Raw genomic sequence first — 25,832 nt, 5'->3', positions numbered from 1 at the left:
CCTGTGAAACCAGTTCAGCTTCTCACCCGGACATTTAATACATTCAGTAGACAGCATTTCTTTGCGGGCAAGATCAGATGACAGAATTTTAACAGCTCCAATGAAACTTGATCATGTGACGTGAAAGTGTCTCTCAGTATATTATATTACATTACATTACATTACATTACATTACATTACATTACATCACATTACATTGCATTTGGTAGACGCTTTTTAACCAAAGAGACTTACAATCAAGGTTGTTTGTAAGGACAAATAAACATCCTTGTATCCTTGTATCTCTGGATAGTAATTAGACTCAAATATAATGAATATGTGAATATAGGGGGTCTATACGTCAACAAATATTCAATTTAGCTTTCTGTTAAATACTATGCTGCTACAACATGCCACTCAATAACTAAAGACGAACTTAATAATGTGATTATTATCGTTACTTTTATGCCCCATTTCCTCTGTAGGGAAAAACATGAAACAAACCATCCATGGCGTTGGGCAGATTATGTCCACAATGGTGCTCAGAAAGCAGTCTATGATGCCGGGACAGGCCGGGGGGCTGGAGGGAGGTGGGGTCTTCAAGGACAGCATCGACATACAGGACGTCACCGTCATGGACACGAAACTCAAGATATTGGAAATACTGCAGGTCTGTTCTTTAGCAAATTCCTTTTGAACATACAGTTGTTATACTCCAAAGAAAGTTGTTCGCTCTAATAAACAAGCATAAAGTCAAGAATGTGTGCGGTAGACTTCTTTCTTTTGAAGTATTGAACATTCCTGCATCTACCAGCACCTAGGAGCTGTGCATGGAACTTTGAACTGTTGAATATACAGTTGTTATACTTTTGAATACACATGTAATTGACAAAAAAAATACTGTTCAGTGATTCAAAAATTCAATTGTTTGTTTCCTCTTTATTACAGAAGGTAGTATGGTGATGACAAGAAAACTGAGTGAAGTTGCTAATTAACTGCTCAATGAATGTAATTTGCTTTTGCTCTTTATCTTTTCTTAGTTTATCCTTAATGTCCGACTGGATTACCGCCTGTCTTACTTGCTGTCGGTCTTCAAGAAGGAGTTTGTGGAAGTGTACCCTATGGGAGACGCTGATGCCACTTCATCCATAGAGCGTGCAGGTGCATAATGCTGAACCAGTTGTTGCTTCTCGTATTGCTAGTCGATTTGTTAACCTTTGGATGGGGAAAAATATTTCTCTTCCACACTACACCATCCACACTACATCATAACAACATTTCTATGACAGTACTGAGAACCTTAAGTAACAGATTAAGACATAGCCATTACAATGTTGTTGACAGTAAGGTTATAACATGGGCTCTGCGCTAAGGGGTTAATAAAATATGTCAATAGTTGAACTGTATGTTTTTCTGTGTGGGAAATATAATAGACTTTCTATTGCCACAGCTGCCATCAATCTGCAGTTCATCGGAGAGCAGGCAGAGGCAATGTTTGGTCTTGGGTAAGTTGAATGGTTACCATGACACAAAATGTTCTTCATTAATGTAATTCCGTTGTTTTTGTCATTGATGATTCACCTACTGTATATGCAGTGCCGATCCTGCAATGACCGGCACCCCATGCGACGATCCCTGCAGCGTCCCGCACCCCAAGCCCGGCCCCACACCTCACCAAAACTCCCACAAAATTGGCGAAGAAACACTTACAACCGCTGATACAAACCACTCATACCATGTTAATATAGAAATAGTGTTGTAATAGTGCAGGAATAGCATGTTCATAGTGCTACATGGCGATTTTTGCAATGTCGACTGGAGCGGAATTTCATGATGATGCCACTTCCACTCTGTTTTGGGTGCTGCCCTTAGGACTGCCCCTGCCTATGTGTTACATTTATGACCTCATCTCTTTTTCCACAGTAAGGGTAACAGCATACTAGAGGTGGATGATGAGGGAGTTGAATAGTAACCAGGATACAAACACAAAATCCTATAATGCAGATAGGGAGCTTTTTCTTAAATTGCTCTCCAATTTGTGGTCTTAATTACCTCTTTTCTTGCTCCACACAGGAAGGGTAACAGCATCCTGGAGGTGGATGACGAGGGAGGCCGCATGTTCCTGCGGGTGTTGATCCATCTCATCATGCATGACTACGCCCCGCTGGTCTCCGGGGCGCTACAGCTGCTCTTCAAACACTTCAGCCAGAGGCAAGAGGTCCTCCACACCTTCAAACAGGTAGCTACCATATGTCAAGAGGTCCTCCACACCTTTAAACAGGTACAGTAGCTATATCAAGAAGTCCTCCACACCTTTAAACAGGTAGCCACCATATGTCAAGAAGTCCTCCACACCTTCAAACAGGTAGCTACCGGTACCTGATAGCAAGAAGTCCTCCACACGTTTAAACAGGTAGCTACCATATATTAAGAGGTCCTCCACATCTTCAAACGGGTAGCTACCTTGTGACAAGAGGTCTTCCACACCTTGAAACAGGTAGCTACCTTGTGACAAGAGGTCTTCCACACCTTGAAACAGGTAGAGATATCAAGAGGTCCTCCACACCTTTAAACAGGTCTCCACATCTTTTTTTTGAGTTATTTTGGATGTTGACGGGTTGCTGAGTGACCTAATTTCAAAATATGAAAACGGTTTGTGCACAAATGTTACTTTTACGTGCGCGAACGTGCACAATCGAAGCACAAACTATTCCAACCATTTTTAAGTCATTTGGATGCTGAGTGACCTAAGGTCGCCAACCTCTTGAAAGTTAAATATCTTCAAGACAGTTTGTGCACAAACGCTCATTTTGCCTGCACAACCGTGCACTACAGATGCACAAACCAAAATGTTTTTAGTCATATTTTCAACATATGGGGTGCCAATTCCACATAGGTACTGTAGTGGACAGACTGATCCAAGTATCCCTTTTACAGTAGAGCATTGACTGTACGTACATTACTTTTGTCAAATGTCTTGGTGAATGAAACGTCTGCTAACGAAAAAGTCCATCGAACGAATCGACCGTCTGTCTCCCTCAGGTCCAGCTGCTGATCTCCACTCAGGACGTGGACAACTACAAGCTGATCAAGAGCGATCTGGACCGGCTGCGCACCATGGTGGAGAAGTCGGAGCTGTGGGTGGAGAAGAAGAGCTCGGAGGGCAAGAAGGACAAGAAGGACAAGAAGGATAAAGGAGAGGCGAAGGACAAAGGAGAGGTGAGAATATAACAATACGAAAGGATGATCACAATGTCTGTCTGTTGATTGTCAAAGCATTATGCATGTGATTGTTGTGTATGTTGGTTACGGATGGTAAATGGCATCCCACTACTCTGGGTGTGTGATTATGTGTGCTGTGTACTAGTGTGGCATAGTTCACTGTATGTACATAACCTCCAGACTCCAGACAACAATAAATCGATTGAAACATTAATCAAATTTGAAAAAATGCAATTAATCGCCAACTTGACTGGTGAGAGAGCCAAATCAAATGGGCATGACGAAGTGTATATGAAGAGGAGTGTGAAGAGTGGGAACATTTCAATCATTTAAAGAATGTAAATATAGATTAATTTATGTTGCATTTAGGACTTCATCTCATTTTCAATTTTACATTTTAGATTTAATCTCTTTTTTGTAAACATTGAGCTTTGGTGGAAAATGCTGCTTATCAATGAATTGTAAGTCAATCGATTAGGTCAATTAACAATTAATTAATTAATCAATAATTTGTATTCCTACTCCAGACTGTTCAAATGTAGAAGGCAAATATAATCCATGGTGCTTCAGAATGATATAAAAGCCTTACATCACTAATTTGTCCCTGACAAGCATCTAATTAGATTGTTAATGATGTGTGAAGAGTCTGTTCATATTTGTGACCTCCTACATGTTATTTCTGTTTTCCCTTTGTTAGGCTTCTCAGGAGCCGGTGGCCCCCAAGAAGCCGAAACAGGAGAAGAACAACGAGAGCTATCAGATTGTTAAAGAGGTTTGTTTTCAGAGTCAAACTGTGAAAGTGCAAGACTGTGTTCGGGGAGAGGGAGGTTGAATTAAATCAGTGATACAGATATCTAGAAATTCATGATCTAATTTAATATTGATTCAGGTCAGTTCAACATTCAGTTGAAAGAATGATTGATATCAGTAGGCACGGTTGTTAAAACAGAACTATTACGTTTCGGTGAGTGTTGTTAAAATCATATTTGCATTTTTTTGACAAAATACCGTACACAGTATATGACTAGCTTTGTTCCACAGATTTTGGAGAGACTTAACAAGATGTGCAGCTCAGGGGTGTTTAAGAAACAGCAGCGCCTACTGAAAAATATGGGTGCTCACAAAGTGATGCTGGATCTTCTGCAGGTGTCTTACGACAAGGTGAGATTTCTTATGTGTTTGCATTGCCATAGGCATGCTGAATTGTGTAGTCAAAACAAGGTATACAGATCTACGTATGTTGCATACCAACACAGTCTCATCCCAAATCATACATTTCTTATTTCCACTGACCAGTAGCAATTTTTGAGGGCATACCTGCCACGTCAAATGTTGACCTAATTCTTGACCTTTTCCTAAGCCTAACTGTCAGTGAAGTTATGCTGCCCCCCTCGGCGCCTTTGAGGTGCACGTCACATTTTGACTCACATACCTTAGACGTCAAAAATTGGACTTACTTTTTCAGAAATTGACAAGTTGGGATGAGACACTATCGCATACAAACCTCAAAAAAGCTAACTGGTTTCTGACCACATTACAGACCTAATGGTGTAAAGAGTTGCTGCAGTGGACAAATACAAATCTTCCATGTCTACATATCACACTTAAAAAGACTGAAAAAACTACACAAATATATTCCTGAACATGGTATTATTTGTACAGTTCTAATTGTTGAATTCATCTCTTCATAGAACGACAAAAAGATGCAAGAGATCATTAAGTACACCCATCTGTTCCTGCAACGATTCTGTACAGGGAACCAAGAAAACCAGATCCTCCTTCACAAGAACCTGAACCTGTTCCTCACTCCTGGTGTAAGTTCCATAACATAGTTCACTAGTTCGCCATTGAGTGTTTAGTGTACATTAGGCATGTGTGACATGTTACCTGGCCTTGGTCCTGGAATGCTTTAAGTGGAGATCATGCAGGATGAGATCCGCTTCGACAGTAACCCCTGTGTGTAGAGGGATGGTAGAGTGGGACCACTAGTGAAATAAAATGGAGGAGTTTGGGGAGGAGGCGGGACAATTCAAGAGCCTCCTTCGCATGAGGCAGGTGGATGGGTAGGAGGGGTTAACTCTCTGCGAAGGTGGAAGCAGTAATGGCAGCTGCCAATCACTCCCCAGGCGCCTCCCTAACTACATTTGCATACAAACAACATTTAAAGGGACACTGTGTGAGATTTTTAGTTGTTTATTTCCAGAATTCATGCTGCCCACTCACTAATGTTACCTTTTCCATGAATACTTATCACCACCATCAAATTCTAAGTATTCATTATGAGAAAAAATTGCACTTTTCATACATACAAAGGGGGATCTTCTCCATGGTCCGCCATTTTGAATTTCCAAAAATAGCCATTTTTAGCTGCAAAAATGACTGTACTTGGACCATACTATAAAATATTTGTTTATTACTCAGTAAACTTTCACGTAAAGATCAAATTTGGCAATAGACAGCTCAGTTTCAATAAGCAGCATAGTTGCAGTACCTTTTTTGACCATTTCCTGCACAGTGTCCCTTTAAGTTGCATGCACTGTGTACTACACACTGACAATGGCTTAAGGACCGAAGCGTGTCTGCATGTGCACATGGCGGTATTTGATAAATAAAATAATGAGATTCAGCTTGTGAATCTTAAAAAACTATGACACATCATGTCATAATAAAGGAAGTTTGTCTTACTGCGCAGCTTCTTGTAATATTGCTACTTTTCCAGCCTGATTTGCTGGTGTAAGTTCAATCACCTCATTCATACATTTAGGAAAAGGCATTCTGTCACACTTCTTCCTCCTCTACCGTACCGGTACTTATTTTTTTCCCCCGTCTTTACTGGTTTGTCCTCCTCAGCTTCTTGAGGCGGAGACAGTGCAGCACATCTTCTGCAATAACTACCAGCTCTGCACTGAGATGAGCGAGCACGTCCTGCAGCATTTCATCCACTGCGTGGCGACGCACGGCCGCCACGTCCAGTACCTCAACTTCCTGCACACCATCATCAAGGCGGAGGGCAAGTACGTCAAGAAGTGCCAGGACATGGTCATGACGGAGGTGAGCGGACACACAGATGAGCCGTGGCCTAGTGGTTAGTAGAGAGTTGGTCTTTCAATCTAGGGGTTGCCGGTTCGAATCCCACCTGACCTCTCCCTACAGACATCTGTACATCTCCATCCATGGCTGAAGTGCCCTTGAGCAAGGCACCTAACCCCACATTGCTCCAGGGACTGTAACCAATACCCTGAAAAATAATAGTTGTAAGTCGCTTTGAATAAATGAAAGCGTAAGCTAAATGCAATGTAATGAGAACATTTGTTACATTACATTACATTACATTGCATTTGGGCAGATGCTTTATAACCAAAGCGACTTACAAACGAGGACATAATCATAGCAAACACATCACTAGCAGATACACAGGAAATATACAGAACCACAAGTGCAGATGCAAAGAAGGGTTGGTTAATTGTTGTTTTTTTGTAAAGTAGAGCACACACACACACACACACACACACACACACACACACACACACACACACACACACACACACACACACACACACACACACACACACACACACACACACACACACACACACACACACACACACACACACACACACACACACACACATAAGGACATTTGTCTGTCAAGATTTTCATTCATCCGGCCCTGCTGTGGCTCCAACATCTGGCCATTGGACTGCTACGCCGGTGTCCCTCTCTCTAGTCCCAACCCGCTTCCTATCTCTCCTACACTGTCCCATCTCAAACAAAAAATAAGAGGGCGTAGCCCCTTAATGCACACTGTACCTCCTGTGGCACACTGTAATAGACATTGAAAGTTAACTACTATAGTACTACACTACTATGACAGTGCACGGGGCCTTTGGTAATACATTACGACTTGGTCATTGCCCTTCTGGTAACAGCTACTTTATAATGCCTTAAGGGGTTAATAAAAAGATTTTCATTCATCCAGATCACGTTATCAAAAGAGATTAATTGTGAGCAGCAAGTACTGGGAAGAAATCCAGTAGCTCACATCTAAACCTTTCGGATGAGAGGAGTTGGCATCCGAAATATGGCTACAGTGTCTCATCCCAACTCGTCTGGTCTGACTACCTTTGAGCAGACTCCAATGTTTTACGTCTGATGTACGTATGCCCTCAAATGAGTCAAAATGTGACATCATGCGCTACAAATGCGTTACAAAGTCATCAGTTTCTTCATGGACCCTAAAACTCAAGTAGTAGTTGATAACGCTGCGCATTGATCCGTCTCCAGTTGAATAAAACGTAGAATGAACTGATGGATCGCACTAGGTTCTTCTTTTCTATGTGATACTTCATTTTTTACATAGCAGCTTTCTATTAGTAAGTATTACAAAGGCAAGAAGAACCCGAGTGTGACCAACCTCTTCATTCTACTCTAAGAATTAAACAAAATCTTTTTATGGTACTTTTTTCCATATGTCTAGTCTGACTATAATACAACAATGATCAAAACTAAGACCAGCCTTTACACTTGACGCAGTTAACCAATGCGGGTGACGACGTGGTGGTGTTCTACAATGACCACGGCTCCTTCTCCACCATGCTGGAGTTGATGGTGGATGCCAGGGAGGGCATCACTGAGGGCAGCCCCCTGCGCTATCACATCTCCTTGGTGGAGCTGCTGGCCGCCTGCGCCGAGGGCAAGAACGTCTACACGGAGATCAAGTGCACCTCTCTGCTGCCCCTAGAGGACGTCGTGAGGGTGGTCACGCATGAAGACTGCATCACGGAGGTATCCTCACTCACACGATCAGACAAGAAGCAAATTGATTTTATTTAAACTTTCACCCCAATGTTGTTGTCATTTCTGTCTGTCTGTCTGTCTGTCTCTCTGTCTGTCTGTCTGTCTGTCTGTCTGTCTGTCTGTCTGTCTCTCTGTCTGTCTGTCTGTGCCAAGTTGGTTTACCCTGTCAGTACTATACTACTGTATTCTTATCATCTCAAGACACCATTCATAAATAGCAGTGAAAAAAACTTAAATGAGCCAGACTTGTATGAATTATACTTTACAATCCACCACTTAGGTGTTGAGTGTATGGCTGGCCAGTAGGATTAACATCCATTGACTGGTGATGAAAAACGTTAATTCAGAGCCCTGCTTACAGTTACAGTTATGTACCAGTAGTAGTACCAGAGAGAGTAGAGAGAGAGGGGTTCCATTGGCCCATTGTTTCCGGGTTCTATTATTGCAAGAGGGAGGGGGGGAAATACCCCTTTAGGCAGACCTAAGGACTGTTCTATTCAATGCTAGGAATATTATGACACGCCCCTTTAGGCAGACCGGAACCTGGTCACGTTAGGTGCCCATAGCAGCCTATTACGTTGGCAACTTGGCATATCTCTATATACTTAAAGAATCTCTGGTAGTACGCTAATACCATTCACTGTGTGCCTTTGCAGGTTAAGATTGCGTATGTGAACTTTGTGAACCACTGCTATATCGACACGGAGGTGGAGATGAAGGAAATATACACCAGTAACCACATCTGGAGACTGTTTGAAGACTTTACCGTCGGCATGGCACAGGTAAGAAACACCAAGTATGTGCATGTACACAACAGAGATCGATAAAACACAGTGTCCCTATTATTTCAAATATGTGAAATATGTCGAGAGTTTGTCCAGATATTGCACTGGCCCTGTCAGTGTGTTTCTCCTCCTGTCTGTTTGTTTGTCAGCCCAATTGATTTGTCCATCACTCAGTCGTCAAGGTCTCGATTCTTACCAAAACTTTGTATAAAAATTCAGGTTTCTACACATATAGGAACCGATCCTGTACACTGTAAAACATTGCAACCAGTTACACATAAAAAAGTAAGTTTCCCTGCTGCCTGAAATTTGTAAGTTAACTCAACTTGAGAAAGCCTCAAGTTAAGTCAAGTCTCGAGTTGAGTTACAAAACTTACAAACTTCAGGCAGCAGGGCAACTTACTTTTTTATGTTTAACTGGCTGCAGTGTTTTACTGTGTCGGTGGCAGAACTTAATTTTCTGTGTGGGTCTTTAAAAAAAGCACTGAAAATATTGAAGAAGTCATGGCAGCAAGGGGCTCTTTGTTTTGAAAATAGCTGGCAGCCAGTGAGTTATGATCTCGATTGTTACCAAATTTGGTCTGCAGACTCATATGGAGAATAAAAGCACTCTGTTGAACTTCCATGGCAATCTGCCATCACATGCACCTACGGTATGAGCTAGTAGTTGGGGCTATGTTGCCTTCTCTGATTGCACTTGTTTTTTGTAAAACTATTCTGACATTGATGTTTTGGTTTAGATAAGTGGAAGACGAGACAAAAGGATTCCCGATGCGGCGCTGGAGAAGTACGTCATCAACACCGTTCTGGAGACCATTCATGCCTTTTTCAGCTCTCCTTTCTCTGAGAACAGCGCCTCTCTACAGGTACGAAAATCTATTTATGAAACCTTAACTTTTCATTTGAATGTCTTTTGTCTTTTTCTTTTTTTTCTATTTATATCCATTTACTCTGAGGGCCTGCACAAGAGTTCCTATGTGCCTGGACTACTTGTCCATTTCCAAATGGCGAATAAAGAACTTTGTCTTTGACTTTGACTTTGATATTGTTTGGTATGAAATTCTCTGTCCTCTACTTTGATTTCTTTATACCCGGTACCGTTAATGACTTTCCTTGTTTGTCATTGTGTTGGCAGTCTCATCACGACCTTGTGGGCCAGCTGCTCCAGGCTAGCTTGCGCCTGCTGGACTGTTCCTGGCTGCAGCCTGCACAGAAAACTATGGTGGACACCTGCGTTCGCACACTCGCCATCACTGGTGAGCAGACCGCACAACCACAACCACAAACCAAGATGGTTATCTATCTTGCTGATAAGGCCAATAGGCTTTATACAGGGCGCCGGGGAATGAGCTTGATTTGAATGCATGGCATGAGAATAATGCTTTAGGAGATATTACAGTATAATTAACACCTGCCTGGTTTACTATGAACACAATTATGCGCCAATGTCAAGCTAATCATTGCCTTTGCCACACTGCACCTTACATGCAGGGCTATAAATTAACTTCAGCCAACCGGCCAAAAGCTGGTTCAGTTTGGCTGGCAGAAAAGACCAACTTACCAGCCACTTTGAGCCATTAGTGAGTGTGTGCTTGGCAAGTGAGATCTACTAAAAACGTGCGCGCCGAGATAATGGGTGGATAGAAAGCTACCGGTGTGTACTTTGACTTTACTACTCAAAATACAAGATGGAAATGTACTCATTATACATCAAATTAGGTCATTTTAAATGGCAGGTACTGTAGATCACAAGTCTTCTACTTGGGGACAAAAAAAGTCAATTTAGAGCCCTGTTTACCTACATGTGTTATAATTAGCTGTTTTGTTCCATGTCTACCTGTACCCTGTGTATCTGCAGCTAAGAGTCGCTCCATCTCGTTGCCGCTTGAGCTTGAGGCCCAGATGAACATCACTCTGGCCGCCATCTCCGCGAATTCCCTTTCCCGAGCCAACCTCAGCCTCAAAAGCTCCTCGCGCTCCTCTCGCCCTACCGTACCCACCAACCCCTGGGACTACAAGAACATCATCGAGAAATTACAGGTGCAGTGAATATGGGGAAACAACCTCTTACTGCTGATGGGCCCATCTATGGACCTATTCAGTCTTGAAACACTCAATTGCATCATTACCTCAGCGCTTTCGTTCTTCTCCATTTTTTGTTTTATTTTGAAATTACATACATACATGGGCAGTCATGGGTAAGCGGTTAGGGCATCAGACTTGTAGCCCAAAGGTTGCCCGTCCGAATACCGACCCACCAAGTTGGTGGGAGGAGTAATTAACCAGTGCTCTCCTCCATCCTCCTCCATGACTGAGGTACCCTGAGCATGGTACCGTCTCGCCTCACTGCTCCCTTGAGGTGCAAATTGGGGGCTGCACCCTTGCACGAGTGAGGCATAAATGCAATTTCGTTGTGAGGAGTGTGCTGTGGAGTGCTGTGTAGTGTCACAATGACAATGAGAGTTGGAGTTTCCCAGGTGGGCTTTCACTTCACTTCACTTCACTTCACATACACATACACACGGGGTGGCCATGGCCTAGTGGTTAGAGAGTTGGTCTTTCAATCTAGTGGTCGCTGGTTCTAATCCCCCCTGACCTCTCCCTACACCTCCATCCATGGCTAAAGTGCCCTTGAGCAAGGCACCTAACCCCGCATTGCTCCAGGGACTGTAACCAATATCCTGAAAGAATAATAGTTGTAAGTCGCTTTGAATCAATGAAAGTGTCAGCTAAGTGTAATGTAATAATACTGCATATTCTTCATGGCAGTCTAAGTCTTGGTGTCCTATGTTTCAGGACATCATCAACACCCTGGAGCAGCGTCTGAAGCCGCTGGTGAACGCTGAGCTGTCGGTGCTGGTGGACGTCATGCACCAACCAGAGCTGCTCTTCCTGGAGGGCACAGACGCCCGCACACGCTGTGAATCAGGAGGATTCATATCCAAGTGAGTGGAGAGAGAGAGAGAGAGAGAGGGAGAGAGATCGAGGGAGAGCGAGAGTGTGAGAGAGAGATACAGAGAGAGAGAGATACAGAGAGAGAGAGATACAGAGAGAGAGAGAGACAAAGAGAGAGAGACAGAGAGAGAGACAGAGAGAGTTTGTGGGAGTGTGCAATGGTGACCAACATCATTAGAACACCTACCAATTCACCATTGTGTGTGTGTGTGTGTGTGTGTGTGTGTGTGTGTGTGTGTGTGTGTGTGTGTGTGTGCGCCCGTGTGTGTGTGTGTGTGTGTGTGTGTGTGTGTGTGTGCGCCGTGTGTGTGTGTGTGTGTGTGTGTGTGTGTGTGTGTGTGAGAGAGAGAGAGAGAGAGAGATACAGAGAGAGAGAGATACAGAGAGAGAGAGATACAGAGAGAGAGAGAGATACAGAGAGAGAGAGAGAGACAGAGAGAGTTTGTGGGAGTGTGCAATGGTGACCAACATCATTAGAACACCTACCAATTCACCATTGTGTGTGTGTGTGTGTGTGTGTGTGTGTGTGTGTGTGTGTGTGTGTGTGTGTGTGTGTGTGTGTGTGTGTGTGTGTGTGTGTGTGTGTGTGTGTGCGCCCGTGTGTGTGTGTGTGTGTGTGTGTGTGTGTGTGTGTGTGTGTGTGTGTGTGTGTGTGTGTGTGTGTGTGTGCGCCGTGTGTGTGTGTGTGTGTGTGTGTGTGTGTGTGTGTGTGTGTGTGTGTGTGTGTGTGTGTGTGTGTGTGTGTGTGTGTGTGTGTGTGTGTGTCTACTTGTAGGCTGATTCAGCACACCAAAGCGCTGATGAACTCGGAGGAGAAGTTGTGCATTAAGGTGCTCAGGACACTGCAGGAGATGCTGATCCGATCACTCGACTTCGATGAAAAGGTTCACCAGTTTCACCAATAGTCACATCTGTTTGTAGCCTCTTACTACAGATGGGGTCGCTGGCGGGCAGTAACAGATTAAGACAGTAACAGGTTAAGATATAGCCATTTCAATTTTGGTGTGGGTATGGTTATAACAAAGGCTCTGCACAAATACATATACTGTATGTAGGTCTACATATGTACATGTATAGTAAAAAAGTCGCACTCCCGGATCAGTTTCTTGCAGTTTTAATACTGGGTTAGCATGGCAGACAGACTGACGTTTCGGCCTAAGCCTTCTTCACTGCAAGAAACTGATCCGGGAGTGCGGCTTTTTTACTATGCATGAACTTTGCTGTTTGCTCGCACCCAAAGACCTTGTAAGAAACATTTAGGAGTTGAGCGCACTTTCTCTACTAAAAGGTCTACATATGTACTACATAAAGTATATATGGGACTGCAATGTCTTCATAGAGACAGGACAGTGAAGATTTTGAACAGGAAAGTAGTGAGAGAGAGATTACATCACATTACAATACATTACATTACATTACACTTAGCTGACTCTTTTACCCAAAGTGACATTGGGTAACACAGGGCATTGGTTACAGTCCATGGAGCAATGTGGGTTTAGGCACCTTGCTGCAGGGCACTTTAGGCATGAATGGAGGTGTATGGGGAGGTAAAGGTGGGATTTGAACCTGCAACCCTCTAATCTTAACACCACCTCCCTAATCATTAACTCCTGTTGTTATTCAGACTGGGTCCTCCTCATGGGTAAATCACTTACCTGTATTCATGCTATGGGGCGATGCAACACAGTGCTCCTAATATTTGCATAAGTTTGGGTGTCTTGTGACTGTGTAAGCAAAGAATGACGTTATGTTTCTGTTTTCAGGGGATGACCCTGAGGAAAGTGCTATTGCTGAGAATGACATGACATGATGTTTCTGTTTTCAGGGGATGACGCTAAGGAAAGTGCTACTGCTGAACTATCTGTACAGCAACAGAAAAGAAATTCCCGAGATCAAAGGAACAGGTAACATTGCCAGGAACTTGACAAATTGTTCTCTTGACATCCTGATATTTTCCTGTTGACGAGTCTTCGCATTGAAAATTGTAAAAATGTTTCAACTTTTTGACGGTTTAGTCAAATGTTGATTATCTTTTGGCTCATTGAAACAACTTTGCTTCCATAGTTCGTCATAGTCCTAAGTAATGCATTGCAACTTGGTCATTGCCATTCTGGCAGCAACACACTCAGCCATGGCTTAATGCACTCAGCTGTGATTCATTCATTCATTTAAAAAGAAACAATAAATGTCCGCAACACTGTTCAATGCTCCCAAATATTTAATGGCACATTGTTTCGGACGCTCAATAGTATTGAACAGTGTTGTGGACATTTATTATTTCTTTTAAGTTCTTTTGTTTTGTCCAGCACATGTGCACTACCTATGTGCGTGCATTCTCTACTTTTTTTGTCATTAATGTATTTAGTATGTTGTGTCCATCCTCAGGAGGCGATGACTGTGATTGGTTAATTTATTTCCCATGTTGTGTCGGTCCTCAGGAGGCGATGACTGTGATTGGTTAATGTATTTGGCATGTTGTGTCTGTCCTCAGGAGGCGATGACTGTGATTGGTTAATGTATTTGCCATGTTGTGTCAGTCCGCAGGAGGCGATGACTGTGATTGGTTAATTTATTTGCCACGTTGTGTCCGTCCTCAGGAGGCGATGACTGTGATTGGGCGGCCGTAGCTGCGGTGCAGTGTCGGCTGGACAAAGTGGGCGGGACCAAACTGTTTACGGACCTGGTGATGAGCACCAAGAGCGACAAGATCTTCCAGGAGTGTATCCAGCTGGCCATATGCCTACTGGAGGGCGGAAACACAGATATTCAGGTATAGCAGTGGCTCTCAACGGGGTGTTGGGTGTAAATTTAGGTGGATGGTGGTTACATGTCCATACCACTTTTGAGATAAACCTAGCTTGTCCCCACTACTTTTTCACAAATATAATGCAAAAATAGCTTGACCAGACAATATGCCATTGTAATGTCCCCACCACTTTCCAAGCCAAACCTGCACCTTTTTGTACAGCCCCTCAGGGGGCATCAGAGAGCCCTATGGGGGCGTTGAGGATACAGTTGAGAGGGGGCAGTGCTTAGTTGTCATTGGGGTCATTATAAGGGGGGCGTTGGCAGGCTTTTGATGAGGCCAAGGGGGCGTTGGGAGGCTTAGGATGAGGTCCACTGAGGAAAACAAACTGTTTACGGACCTGGTGATGAGCACCAAGAGCAACAAGACCTTCTAGGAGTGTATTCAGCTGGCCATATGCCTACTGGAGGGCGGGAACACAGACATTCAGGTGTAATATTTTTAGTAGTTTATTGCCAGAATTCATGCTGCCCATTCACAAATGTTACTGTTTCCATGAATACTTACCTCCACCATTAAATTCTAAGTACTCATCATGAGTGAGAAAATTGTATTTTCCATCTGCCTCCTGGAGAGCGGAAACACAGATAGTCAGGTACTGTACACCAGGGGTTCCCAAACTTTTTCAGTGGGGACCCCTTTTGGACTTCAGAATATTTTCAGGACTCCCCCCCACCCACCATACTCTTACTCTAGCCTAGCAATGCATTTTTAGCAATATCAGTGGAACAACTATTAGTGGAAAATATAGAAACATTAATGGACAAAAAAATTGCCAAGGCATTTTTTTGTCCATTAATATTGCTAGATTTTCCATTCATAATTTGTCCACTAATATTGCTAGAAATACACAGGACAGCATGAATTACATTACATTACATTACATTTGGCAGACCCTTTATAGCCAAAGCGACTAACAAAGGAGGACATAGTTATAGCCATACAGACAGCATCTGTTAAACATACAGGTGATTACAAGTCCATTTGTCTGCGACCCCCCTTCAGTACATCCGCGACCCCCCGAGGGGTCCTGACCCCCAGGTTTGGAAACACAGATGTTCAGGTAAACAAAGCGGATCGCTGCAGATTTAACCACATCCTTTGCATGGGGCGGCACCACCACATTTGCATAGCTCTAGGTTTCTAAGACTACGCACAGCACAGGGCAGGCACGTCTATCAATTGGGGCAAAGTTGAACAGGGGATTTTTTTTGAGTAGGCAACAAGCATTGCAGAGGGTTAAGTGTTATGTTCTATTTTTAGATCCTGGTGACTCAAAATGGTGACTGCTGGAAGGAATTGCATGTTTTGCACAACGTTGTAACAGCAGGTTATGGGTGTTTATCTGTTTTTACCTTGGCTTTTTTTTTTTTTTTCAAACCTCCTGATGACATGCATGTAATCCTTGCCAGCTTTAATTTAAGTTATACATGCACTGAAAATACATCCTTAACATACGTATATTATATGTCCCTTTTTTATTTACCATGCACTCAGAACTCTTTCTACAAGTTGATGATGGGCGACAATAAGAGCGAGCCGTTCTTCAAGGTCCTGAACGACCGTCTGAAGGACGCCCAGATGGAGATCAAGGCCACGGTGTCCGTCAACGTGGGCGAGATGAGCAGCAAGGCCAGAGACGAGCAGGACCTGGAACCTGGTCAGATTTACTGAGTCACAGATTTTTTTAATTTATTTTTTTTAGATATTTTTTTATGGGCTTTTTTTGCCTTTATTGCAGATAGGACAGTGGAGAGTGACAGGAAGTGAATGTGGAGTGAGATGGGGTAGGGTTGGGAAATGACCTCGTCCGGATACGAACCGGGGTCCCCATGGGCATGCAAGCCCAAATGTGGGGGGCTTAGCGTGCTGCGCCACAGTGCCACTTGGACTGGTGAGATTTACTGTAGTTTCTGTACAAAAAGGAGACATCCACACACCTCAGGTCTTTTTTGTGTAAAGTTTTACTTGTCCGAGGACCGAAACAAGCGAGGGAAGCGACAGAGTATGTCCGTTAAAAGCAGAATACAAGTATTCTGACATTCTTATGGCTGTGACATCTGTCACCGAACTGCATCATAGCTTATTTGATTAATATTCCCTCAAGTCCAACTACAAACTGTTGCCCAAGTCGCCCAAATAGGCCCTAGTTGTACAAATCGCTTTTGTCTCTTCGCTCACCAACGACTCAATACAAAGTCAGTTACTTCCTTCGCTGGAATCTCTCAAGTCGGCGCTTGGTGTATTTTTGCAGTAATACTTCTGAAGGCAAAAAGCCGAAAGCCCAACTGGGAAACTCCAACTCTCATTGTCATTGTGACACAGCACACAAGTGAACACTGCACAGTGCACACAACGAAATTGCATTTATGCCTCACTCGCGCAAGGGGGCAGCCCTCAATGGCACCCCAAGGGAGCAGTGCGGTGGGACGGTACCATGCTCAGGGTACCTCAGTCATGGAGGAGGATGGTGGAGAGCACTGGTTAATTACTTCCCCCACAAACCTGGCGGGTCGGGAGTCGAACCGGCAACCTTTGGGCTACAAGTCTGACGCCCCAACTGACTCTCTCCCTTGTCAGGGTCACAGCAGCTGGGTCTGGGTATCTTCCCTGTAATTTAATGTTATTTAATGTGATGTAATGTAACACCTCCCTTCCTCCTCAGGGTCGCAGCAGCTGGGTCTCTCCTCTGCTTCCCTGCTCCCCTTCGGCCCCGCCTCCTCCATCGCCCCGGCAACAGCAGCAGCAGCGGCCGCCCCCGAGCAGCCGGAGCAGGAGATCGAGATCGAGATGGGGCCCTCAGTCACCATCATGAAGCCCATCCTGCGCTTCCTGCAGCTGCTCTGCGAAAACCACAACCAGGACCTGCAGGTGACTTATTATTATTATTATATACCAAAACCAGGACCTGCAGGTGACATATTATTAATCACAACCAGGTGACATATTATTATTATTATTATATACCACAACCAGGACCTGCAGGTGACATATTATTATTATTATTATATACCACAACCAGGACCTGCAGGTGACTTATTATTATTATTATTATATACCACAACCAGGACCTGCAGGTGACTTATTATTAATCACAACCAGGACCTGCAGCTGACTTATTATTATTATTATATACCACAACCAGGACCTGCAGGTGACATATTATTATTATTATATACCACAACCAGGACCTACAGGTGACATACATTACATTCAAGACTCTAAATGAACTTTTTTCATCACCAGCCAAAATTATTAGCAGATGCTAATGTCACTAGCCAAACACACAGTGACTTATTATTAATCACAACCAGGACCTGCAGGTAACTTACAGTACATTACATTACATTTTACTTAACTGATGCTTTTCCCCCCCAAAACAAATGACACTTATTTACAGGGTATTGGTTACAGTCCCTGAAGCAGTGTGGGGGGTTAGGTGTCTTGCTCGAGTGTGGAGTGTGGAGTGTGGTAGGGAGTAAAAGGGTAGGATTCGAAGTCCATCTTCTTAACCATTACGGTAGGGACACATAGGAGGCGAAGAGAGGCGAAGCGAAGAGAGACAAAATCCAACCGTCATCAGGTCGCCACGGCGAATCAAATGGAATGGAACAGTTATGTTGTTGATTTGATTGCGCCGCGGCAGGCGAATTCGCTCCTCATTTGCATAACATTAAACTTTCTTTAATAATTTTGCTTTGCTTCGCTCCTGTTCGCTTGCCTTCGCTTGCCTTCGCCTGCCTTCGCCTGCAAAGTTCGCAAATTGGCGTGTATGTGTCCCTACCGTTAGTCTTCTTATTACTTATTAGGGCCCAAGCACCGGAGGGTGCGAGGCCCTATTGTTCTTGCTTTGTGATACATTTTTCCCGCACGTCGGGCTATTTTTGAGGTGGTTGCCATGCGTAACTTTGAACGAAACTTGGCACAGGTGTTGGATATGGTGGCACGATGGACTCCAATAAAGCTCAGCCCCCAAATCGGCCGACGGGCTCAGTAGCGCCCCCTTAAGTCATGGGCCTATGGGGCGGGACCGGCATAAAGTTGAAGCTAACGGCACCAAATTGTTTGTGCTTGTATAACTCACCAAGACAAGCAAAAAAGTCTTTAAGGTGCCATGGCCACACCCAACAGGAAGTGAGGTAATTGGAGCTAAAGTTGAACTTTTGTCAACTTTTGGCATACGACAAAATTGTCATACCATGAACTTTGATGTACTTGTCCTAAACCGTACAACTGTTTGGTTTCGTTTCAATTTGTAAATGATCTTAAGACATCGCAGATGATATATTGCAAAGGAATTTTCAATATGTTGTAAGAAAACAAGATGGCGGCTTGATGTATTCTGATGAAAAAATGACCGAAAATGTGCCTCCACTGTGCCCTTTCTGAGGGGGTTGCCATGCATATCTTTCAAAGTTGCTTTGCACAGGTGTTTTGTAGGACACAACGTACCTCTCAAAATAAGCCCCACCCTTAACTCAGGACATGGGCTCTGTAGCGCCCCCTTAAATCATGGGCCTATTTTGTGGGACCGGCATAAAGTTGAAGCTACGGACTCCAAAAAATTTTTGTGTGTGTATCTCACTATGCCAATCAAAAAAGTCTTTAAGATGCCATGACCACACCCAACAGGAAGTGAGGTAATTGGACTAGAAATTCAACTTTTGACATACGTCAAAATTGTCATACCATGAACTTTGATGTACTTGTCCTGAACCGTAGAACTGTTCGGTTTCGTTTCATTTTGTAAATGATCTTAAGACATTGCAGATGATATATTGCGAAGGAATTTTCAATATGTTGTAAGAAAACAAGATGGCGGCTTGATGTATTCTGATGAAAAAATGACAGAAAATGTGCCTCCACTATGCCCTTTCTGAGGGGGTTGCCATGCATATATTTAAATGTTGCTTTGCACAGTTGTTTGGTAGGACACAACGTACCTCACAAAACAAGCCCCACCCCTTAGTCAGCACATGGGCTCTGTAGCGCCCCCTTAAGTCATGGGCCTATGGGGTGGGACCGGCATAAAGTTGAAGCTACGGACTCCAAAATTTTTTTGTGTGTGTATCTCACTAAGCCAATCAAAAAAGTCTTTAGGATGCCATGGCCACACCCAACAGGAAGTGAGGTAATTGGACATGAAATGCAACTTTTGACATGCGACAAAATTGTCATACCACGAACTTTGATGTACTTGTCCTGAACCGTACAACTGTTCGGTTTCGTTTCATTTTGTAAATGATCTTAAGACATGGCAGATGATATATTGCGAAGGAATTTTCAATATGTTGTAAGAAAACAAGATGGCGGCTTGATGTATTCTGATGAAAAAATGACAGAAAATGTGCCTCCACTATGCCCTTTCTGAGGGGGTTGCCATGCATATATTTCAATGTTGCTTTGCACAGTTGTTTGGTAGGACACAACGTACCTCACAAAACAAGCCCCACCCCTTAGTCAGCACATGGGCTCTGTAGCGCCCCCTTAAGTCATGGGCCTATGGGGTGGGACCGGCATAAAGTTGAAGCTACGGACTCCAAAATTTGTGTGTGTGTGTGTATCTCACTAAGCCAATCAAAAAAGTCTTTAGGATGCCATGGCCACACCCAACAGGAAGTGAGGTAATTGGACATGAAATGCAACTTTTGACATGCGACAAAATTTTCATACCACGAACTTTGATGTACTTGTCCTGAACCGTACAACTGTTCGGTTTCGTTTCAATTTGTAAATGATCTTAAGACATTGCAGATTAGATATTGCAAAGGAATTTTCAATATGTTGTAAGAAAACAAGATGGCGGCTTGATGAATTCTGGTGAAAAAAATCACAGAAAAATGTGCCCTTTCTGAGGGGGTTTCCATGCATATCTTTCAAAGTTACTTCACACAGGTGTTTGATAGGGCAGCACGTACCTCTCCAAACAAGCCCCGCCCCTAACTCAGTACATGGGCTCTGTAGCGCCCCCTTAAGTCATGGGCCTATGGAGCGGGTTCGGCATGAAGTTCAAGCTACGGACTTCAAAATTTTTATGAATGTGTATCTGACTAAAACGAACAAAAATGTCATGCAGTGACATGGCCACGCCCAACAGGAAGTGAGATAATTGGACCTCTTATTGAAACAGGAAGTTGGCCACTCTTTTAGTTTGCAGTGTTTTCAAAACAGTGCAAATGCATGTGTTCATGCATATAATGAATATAAACCTTTTTCTATATGCCTACTATGGCAACCTGATATAGCGCCACCATGTGGTAGTCAAATGAACTGCAGTAAAAGTGGAGTTCTTAAAAATCTTTATCTCGTGAACCAAACGTCTTAGAGACTCCATTTTTGTTTTGGGCAGGATGTGATGGGATTTGGGGCGATATGCCTTGAGCCGTAGGTGCGAGGGCCCGTCATCGCCGCTCGCGGCTTTAATTAGTCTTATTACTGCTCTTTTGGCCTGCCAGTGGATAATCAGGCAGTTAGTTAGGCCCACAGTATTTAGCAGACACTATCCACATGGACTAAGAAAATGAAGTTTGGGTGAACACACCAGTGCAAGGGAGAGGGAGGAGGGGGTGAGCGAGAGAGAGACAAAAAGACGGAGCTAACCCACAGGTAGGCCTACAGAGAATGTTTGCAGGGGTTACTCGCACACAGAATGACCACTCAAACAGAGTGTTTTTTCAGAGTGTTTTTTGTACTTGGTGGAGCCCAGAAGGGTGAAAAAAAGAAAATAAAAGGTGCAAACGTTTCAGTCCTCCTGGACTTTCCTCAGTGCAAAAAAAAAAAGAAAAAACCTACAGGTAGGCCTACAGAGAAAACAGAACAATCCACTGACCTAGACTAGAGTAGAGTATGTCACCGGTGGCTTCCTAGGTCAGTGGATTGTTCTGTTTTCTCTGCACCTGTGACTTCCTAGGTCAGTGGATTGTTCTGTTTTCTCTGCACCTGTGGCTTTATAACCATCCTCTCGTTTCTCACGTCTGTCCCTCACTCGCTCTGTCCCCTATCTTCCTTGCACTGGTGTGTTCACGCTTCGGCTGAACAGAAATATTCTATTCTGTCTATAAAGTTCACTGCAGCTTCAACATTTGGGTCACACTGGTGGTCATGGCTCTTTGACTGAACAGAAATATTGCAAGTTCACCGCACAGGTCACAAAGTGCACATGAACAAATGTGGTCAGGAATGGTATTTCTACGTCTATGTTTCCTTGATTATTTTTTCGAAAAAAGGGTTAACATGGCAGTTCCCCAGTGCTCACGTTGCGTTGCTCTTTAACATGGCTATTCCCCAAGGGCTGCCGCCGTGTCGCTCTCAAGTAGCCTATTCTACGGTGGGCCCAGGCTTGAAAGTCAAATGCAGGTTTTTGGGAGCAGTAAACCTATCCTCTTTCCGGTGCTACGCATCTACTTTCACCCCTGCTGTAAAGTCACATTTTTAACCACTATTACATTAGTACCATTAATACCATGGAAATTGTAAAAAAAAATATCTAATCAATACTGCTGATTTTATGTCAAGGGAAACCACTGTTTTCAACGGACATCTTTGGAACTATAGATATCAAGATTTGTGCTCAATTTGTTTGTTTGTTTGTTTATTTATTCCAGAACTTCCTCCGCTGTCAGAACAATAAGACCAACTACAACCTGGTGTGCGAGACGCTGCAGTTCCTGGACATCATGTGTGGCAGCACCACGGGGGGCCTGGGGCTGCTCGGCTTCTACATCAACGAGAGGAACGTGGACCTCATCATTCAGACTCTGGAGACACTCACAGAGTACTGCCAGGGGCCCTGTCAGGAGAACCAGGTTAGTTTCCCAATGTTGGAATAGTTTTAATCTCTGAAGGAAGGAATGGCTTCTGTTTCAACTGCTATTTATAACTCCATATCAGGAATTGCATTGATCTAAAATCTGGTCATTACTGAAGACCTCAATGATGTATCTGGCAACTTGGTGGTTTTATCAGAAAAGCTTGTTACTGTTAGGAACCATTACATTTTATTACAGCTGCATGCACGCTGATGGACGGATTTGATATTGATGAATAAGTGAATTGCTAATGATTGATGTACAAAAAATAATAGTATTTAATTCTCTATGTGTTTCTCCTCAAAGACCTGCATTGTGACCCATGAGTGTAATGGCATTGACATCATAACGGCCCTCATCCTGAATGACATCAGCCCTCTCTGTCGCTACCGCATGGAGATGGTCCTGCAACTGAAGGTTTGATCTGCTCTTATTTGCAGTATGTGGAGGCACAGGTTTAGGTAATGGAAAGATGCACGATTCAACATCAAGTGTTAAAAAAAGTGTTTTTGCCTTTATTTTTGACAGGACAGTGGAGGAGAGACAGGAAATGAGTGGGGAGAGATAGATGAGGAAGGATTGGCAAATGACCCAGGTCGGAATTGAACCTGGGTCGCTGACGTAGTAACCCAGTGCCCTACCATTAGTAATGTTGTACAGTTAGGTTTTTGTCAGTGAACAGTGTAGCGTTTTACATACAGTATGAGTGAGTAGTGTGTACTGAGAGGCTACGTTCACTCTGCTCTGATCCTGACTGCCATTCCCTTTAATGCCTGACTGGCTGACATTCCCATTTCAGGACAACGCCTCCAAGCTGCTGCTGGCGTTGATGGAGAGTCGGCATGACAGCGAGAACGCTGAGCGGATCCTGCTTAATCTCCGACCCCGGGAACTGGTTTGGACTTTTTTTATGGAATCTATCCTCTTCAGGGCTCTAAATTAACCTTTCTCATCACCAACCAAAATGACTAGTACTAGATGCTAATTTTACTAGCCAAACACACACTCACTAATGGGTCAAAGTGGCTAGTACTATAAGGTGGTATTTTCTACCAGCCAAACTGAAACTTCACCTGCATTTGGCTGGTTGGCTGGTGTTAATTTAGAGCCCTGATCCTCTTTCTACTTTCACTTGTGTTGAATAAGCGTGGAGGAATACCGCCAGAAATCTAAATTCATACTTACTGTAACTATTTTACATTTGCATTAGAAAGCACCAATGGATGAATACAGCTTTGTCATACCATTGTACTGTAAAATATGCTGCTGATTTCTTTTTTTCAATTTACCCCGAATAAATACCAGCTCAATTGTCCAAGTTTGCCCTTCTCTCCAGGCATTTCTTTGTAAGGATAAGGCTTAGTGTGGGCAAACATTTACAGTCAGGACCTAGCTGATAATGTCTGTTATTACGTAGTGTTTGAAGTATTGCAATTACAAATGTTTGTGCATGCCTCCTCGCAGGTGGAGGTTATCAAGAAAGCGTATCTACAAGAAACAGAAGAGACCGAAGAAGAAGGGGAGGTTTTACCACAAGAAGTTGGACACAACATCTACATCCTCGCTTTGCAGGTACAGCAGTGCCATCTATGGGTCAAAATGTGCACAGTTTGATAGCAGTTTTTACCCAAGTAGATAGACATGAAGCCGTTTTGCGCAGACGGGCCCGCCGGTGGGCCTGTTCACACTTGGCGAGAAAGATTCAACTTCATTATAATATTATTACATAACATTGCATTTGGCAGATGCTTTTCAACCTCAGCGACTTACTGTACAATAAAGGACATGATCATAGCCAACATCACTAGCAGATCCGAAGTGCACAGGAAATATACAGAACAACAAGTGCACAAGTTGTTTTTTTTTAAGTACAGTACACACACATACACATCATGTCAAGAGTTTGGCCCAGAACTAGGGGTTCAGTTTGAAATCTTTCGCAAACATCTTTAAGCTGATAAAGATTTCAATTTGCTTTTGAGTCAGCTCAGGTGAGCAACTATTTTGAATGTCATGTGTATCATATACATACAGTAGTTACACGTGTACTAATGCACTAGATATCAATATTGTGATATAATAAGCCTTGGACCTTATCTTCCTCTCCCTTACAGTTGGCAAGGCACAATAAAATCCTGCTGAGCCTCCTGAAACCTCAAAAGAAGAGCAAGGATGATGAAGAGGAAGGCATTGGCTCCATGGTACGCTATGCTTGTCTATTTGAAGTGTGTGTGTGTGTGTGTGTGTGTGTGTGTGTGTGTGTGTGTGTGTGTGTGTGTGTGTGTGTGTGTGTGTGTGTGCGCGTGTGTGCGCGTGTGTGTGTGCACGCTTGCGTGCATGCATGTGGGCGTGTGATGTGCGTGCGTGCGTGCCCGCACGCATCTAAGCTAACTGGGTTTTGTATGTATTCCCAGTTCACCCAGATTTTGATGGTGTGTGTGTGTCTGTGTGTGTGTGCGTCCGTGAGTGTGTGCACGTGTATCCAAGCATACTTGGTTGTGTATGTATTCCCAGCTCACCCTGAACATGATGGTGTGTGTGTGTGTGTGTGTGTGTGTGTGTGTGTGTGTGTGTGTGTGTGTGTGTGTGTGTGTGTGTGTGTGTGTGTGTGTGTGTGTGTGTGTGTGTGTGTGTGTATGTGAGTGGGACTATGTATGCAAGTGTGCGTGCGTGCGTGCGTGCATGGTACGCATGTGATTCAATCTAACTGGGTTGTGTTATGTATTCCCTGCTCACCCTAAATATGAGTGTGTGTGCGTGTGCGTGTGCATGTGTGTGTTCGTGTGCGTGTGCGTGTGTGCGTGTGTGTGTGTGTGTGTGTGTTCCCAGCTGACCCTGATCTTGGTGGTGTGTGTGTGTGTGTGTGTGTGTGTGTGTGTGTGTGTGTGTGTGTGTGCGTGTGTGTGCGTGCGTGTGTGTGTGTGTGTGTGTGTCCTGCAGCTGACCCTGAACAACAGGCAGTTCTCCCAGATGCTGACGTCTGGCGGCCAGGAGGAGAAGCCGGAGGAGGAGCCACTGGAGTTTTACGACAAACACACGGCTCAGATCGAGGTACAGTAGACCACACACACACACACACATATATACACACACATACACACACATACACACACACACACACACACAGCACAGATCGAGGTACGGTAGTGTAGACCACACACACACACACACACACACACACACACACACAGCACAGATCGAGGTACGGTAGTGTAGGCCTCAAAACACACACACACACACACACACACACACACAGCACAGATTGAGGTACGGTAGTGTAGCCTTCAAACACACAGCACAGATCGAGGTACAGTAAACCTCACACACACACACACAGCACATATTGAGGTACAGTAGTGTAGACCTCATACAAACAAACAGCACAAAATTGGGGTACTGTTGGCCTTAAACACACACAGCACAGATCGAGGTACGGTAGGTCTTAAGCACAGTAGGCCTCAACACAAATAGTCCTCAAAC

At 43.8% G+C, this 25,832-nt stretch overlaps 1 protein-coding gene across 1 annotated transcript in view; it reads left to right on the top strand.

Annotated features, from left to right (window-relative positions):
* itpr3 (inositol 1,4,5-trisphosphate receptor, type 3) overlaps positions 1-25,832 on the top strand; it is a 67,417-nt gene that overhangs the window by 26,841 nt on the left and 14,744 nt on the right. Inside the window, exons 22-47 of the mRNA XM_063207908.1 lie at positions 465-649; positions 1,020-1,140; positions 1,430-1,484; positions 2,053-2,218; positions 3,022-3,198; positions 3,899-3,973; positions 4,243-4,362; positions 4,893-5,015; positions 6,052-6,252; positions 7,735-7,986; positions 8,655-8,780; positions 9,524-9,649; positions 9,919-10,039; positions 10,642-10,823; positions 11,580-11,728; positions 12,514-12,622; positions 13,564-13,642; positions 14,336-14,508; positions 16,042-16,204; positions 17,210-17,415; positions 22,149-22,349; positions 22,659-22,769; positions 23,152-23,247; positions 23,817-23,924; positions 24,467-24,553; positions 25,293-25,403. Of these exons, the coding sequence (XP_063063978.1) occupies positions 465-649; positions 1,020-1,140; positions 1,430-1,484; positions 2,053-2,218; positions 3,022-3,198; positions 3,899-3,973; positions 4,243-4,362; positions 4,893-5,015; positions 6,052-6,252; positions 7,735-7,986; positions 8,655-8,780; positions 9,524-9,649; positions 9,919-10,039; positions 10,642-10,823; positions 11,580-11,728; positions 12,514-12,622; positions 13,564-13,642; positions 14,336-14,508; positions 16,042-16,204; positions 17,210-17,415; positions 22,149-22,349; positions 22,659-22,769; positions 23,152-23,247; positions 23,817-23,924; positions 24,467-24,553; positions 25,293-25,403 (3,623 nt within the window). The remainder of the gene's footprint in view (positions 1-464; positions 650-1,019; positions 1,141-1,429; positions 1,485-2,052; positions 2,219-3,021; positions 3,199-3,898; positions 3,974-4,242; positions 4,363-4,892; positions 5,016-6,051; positions 6,253-7,734; positions 7,987-8,654; positions 8,781-9,523; positions 9,650-9,918; positions 10,040-10,641; positions 10,824-11,579; positions 11,729-12,513; positions 12,623-13,563; positions 13,643-14,335; positions 14,509-16,041; positions 16,205-17,209; positions 17,416-22,148; positions 22,350-22,658; positions 22,770-23,151; positions 23,248-23,816; positions 23,925-24,466; positions 24,554-25,292; positions 25,404-25,832) is intronic.

This window comes from Engraulis encrasicolus, chromosome 10, assembly GCF_034702125.1.
Source record: "Engraulis encrasicolus isolate BLACKSEA-1 chromosome 10, IST_EnEncr_1.0, whole genome shotgun sequence".
NCBI lineage: Eukaryota > Metazoa > Chordata > Actinopteri > Clupeiformes > Engraulidae > Engraulis > Engraulis encrasicolus.
This window is presented reverse-complemented; position numbering and strand designations above follow the sequence as displayed.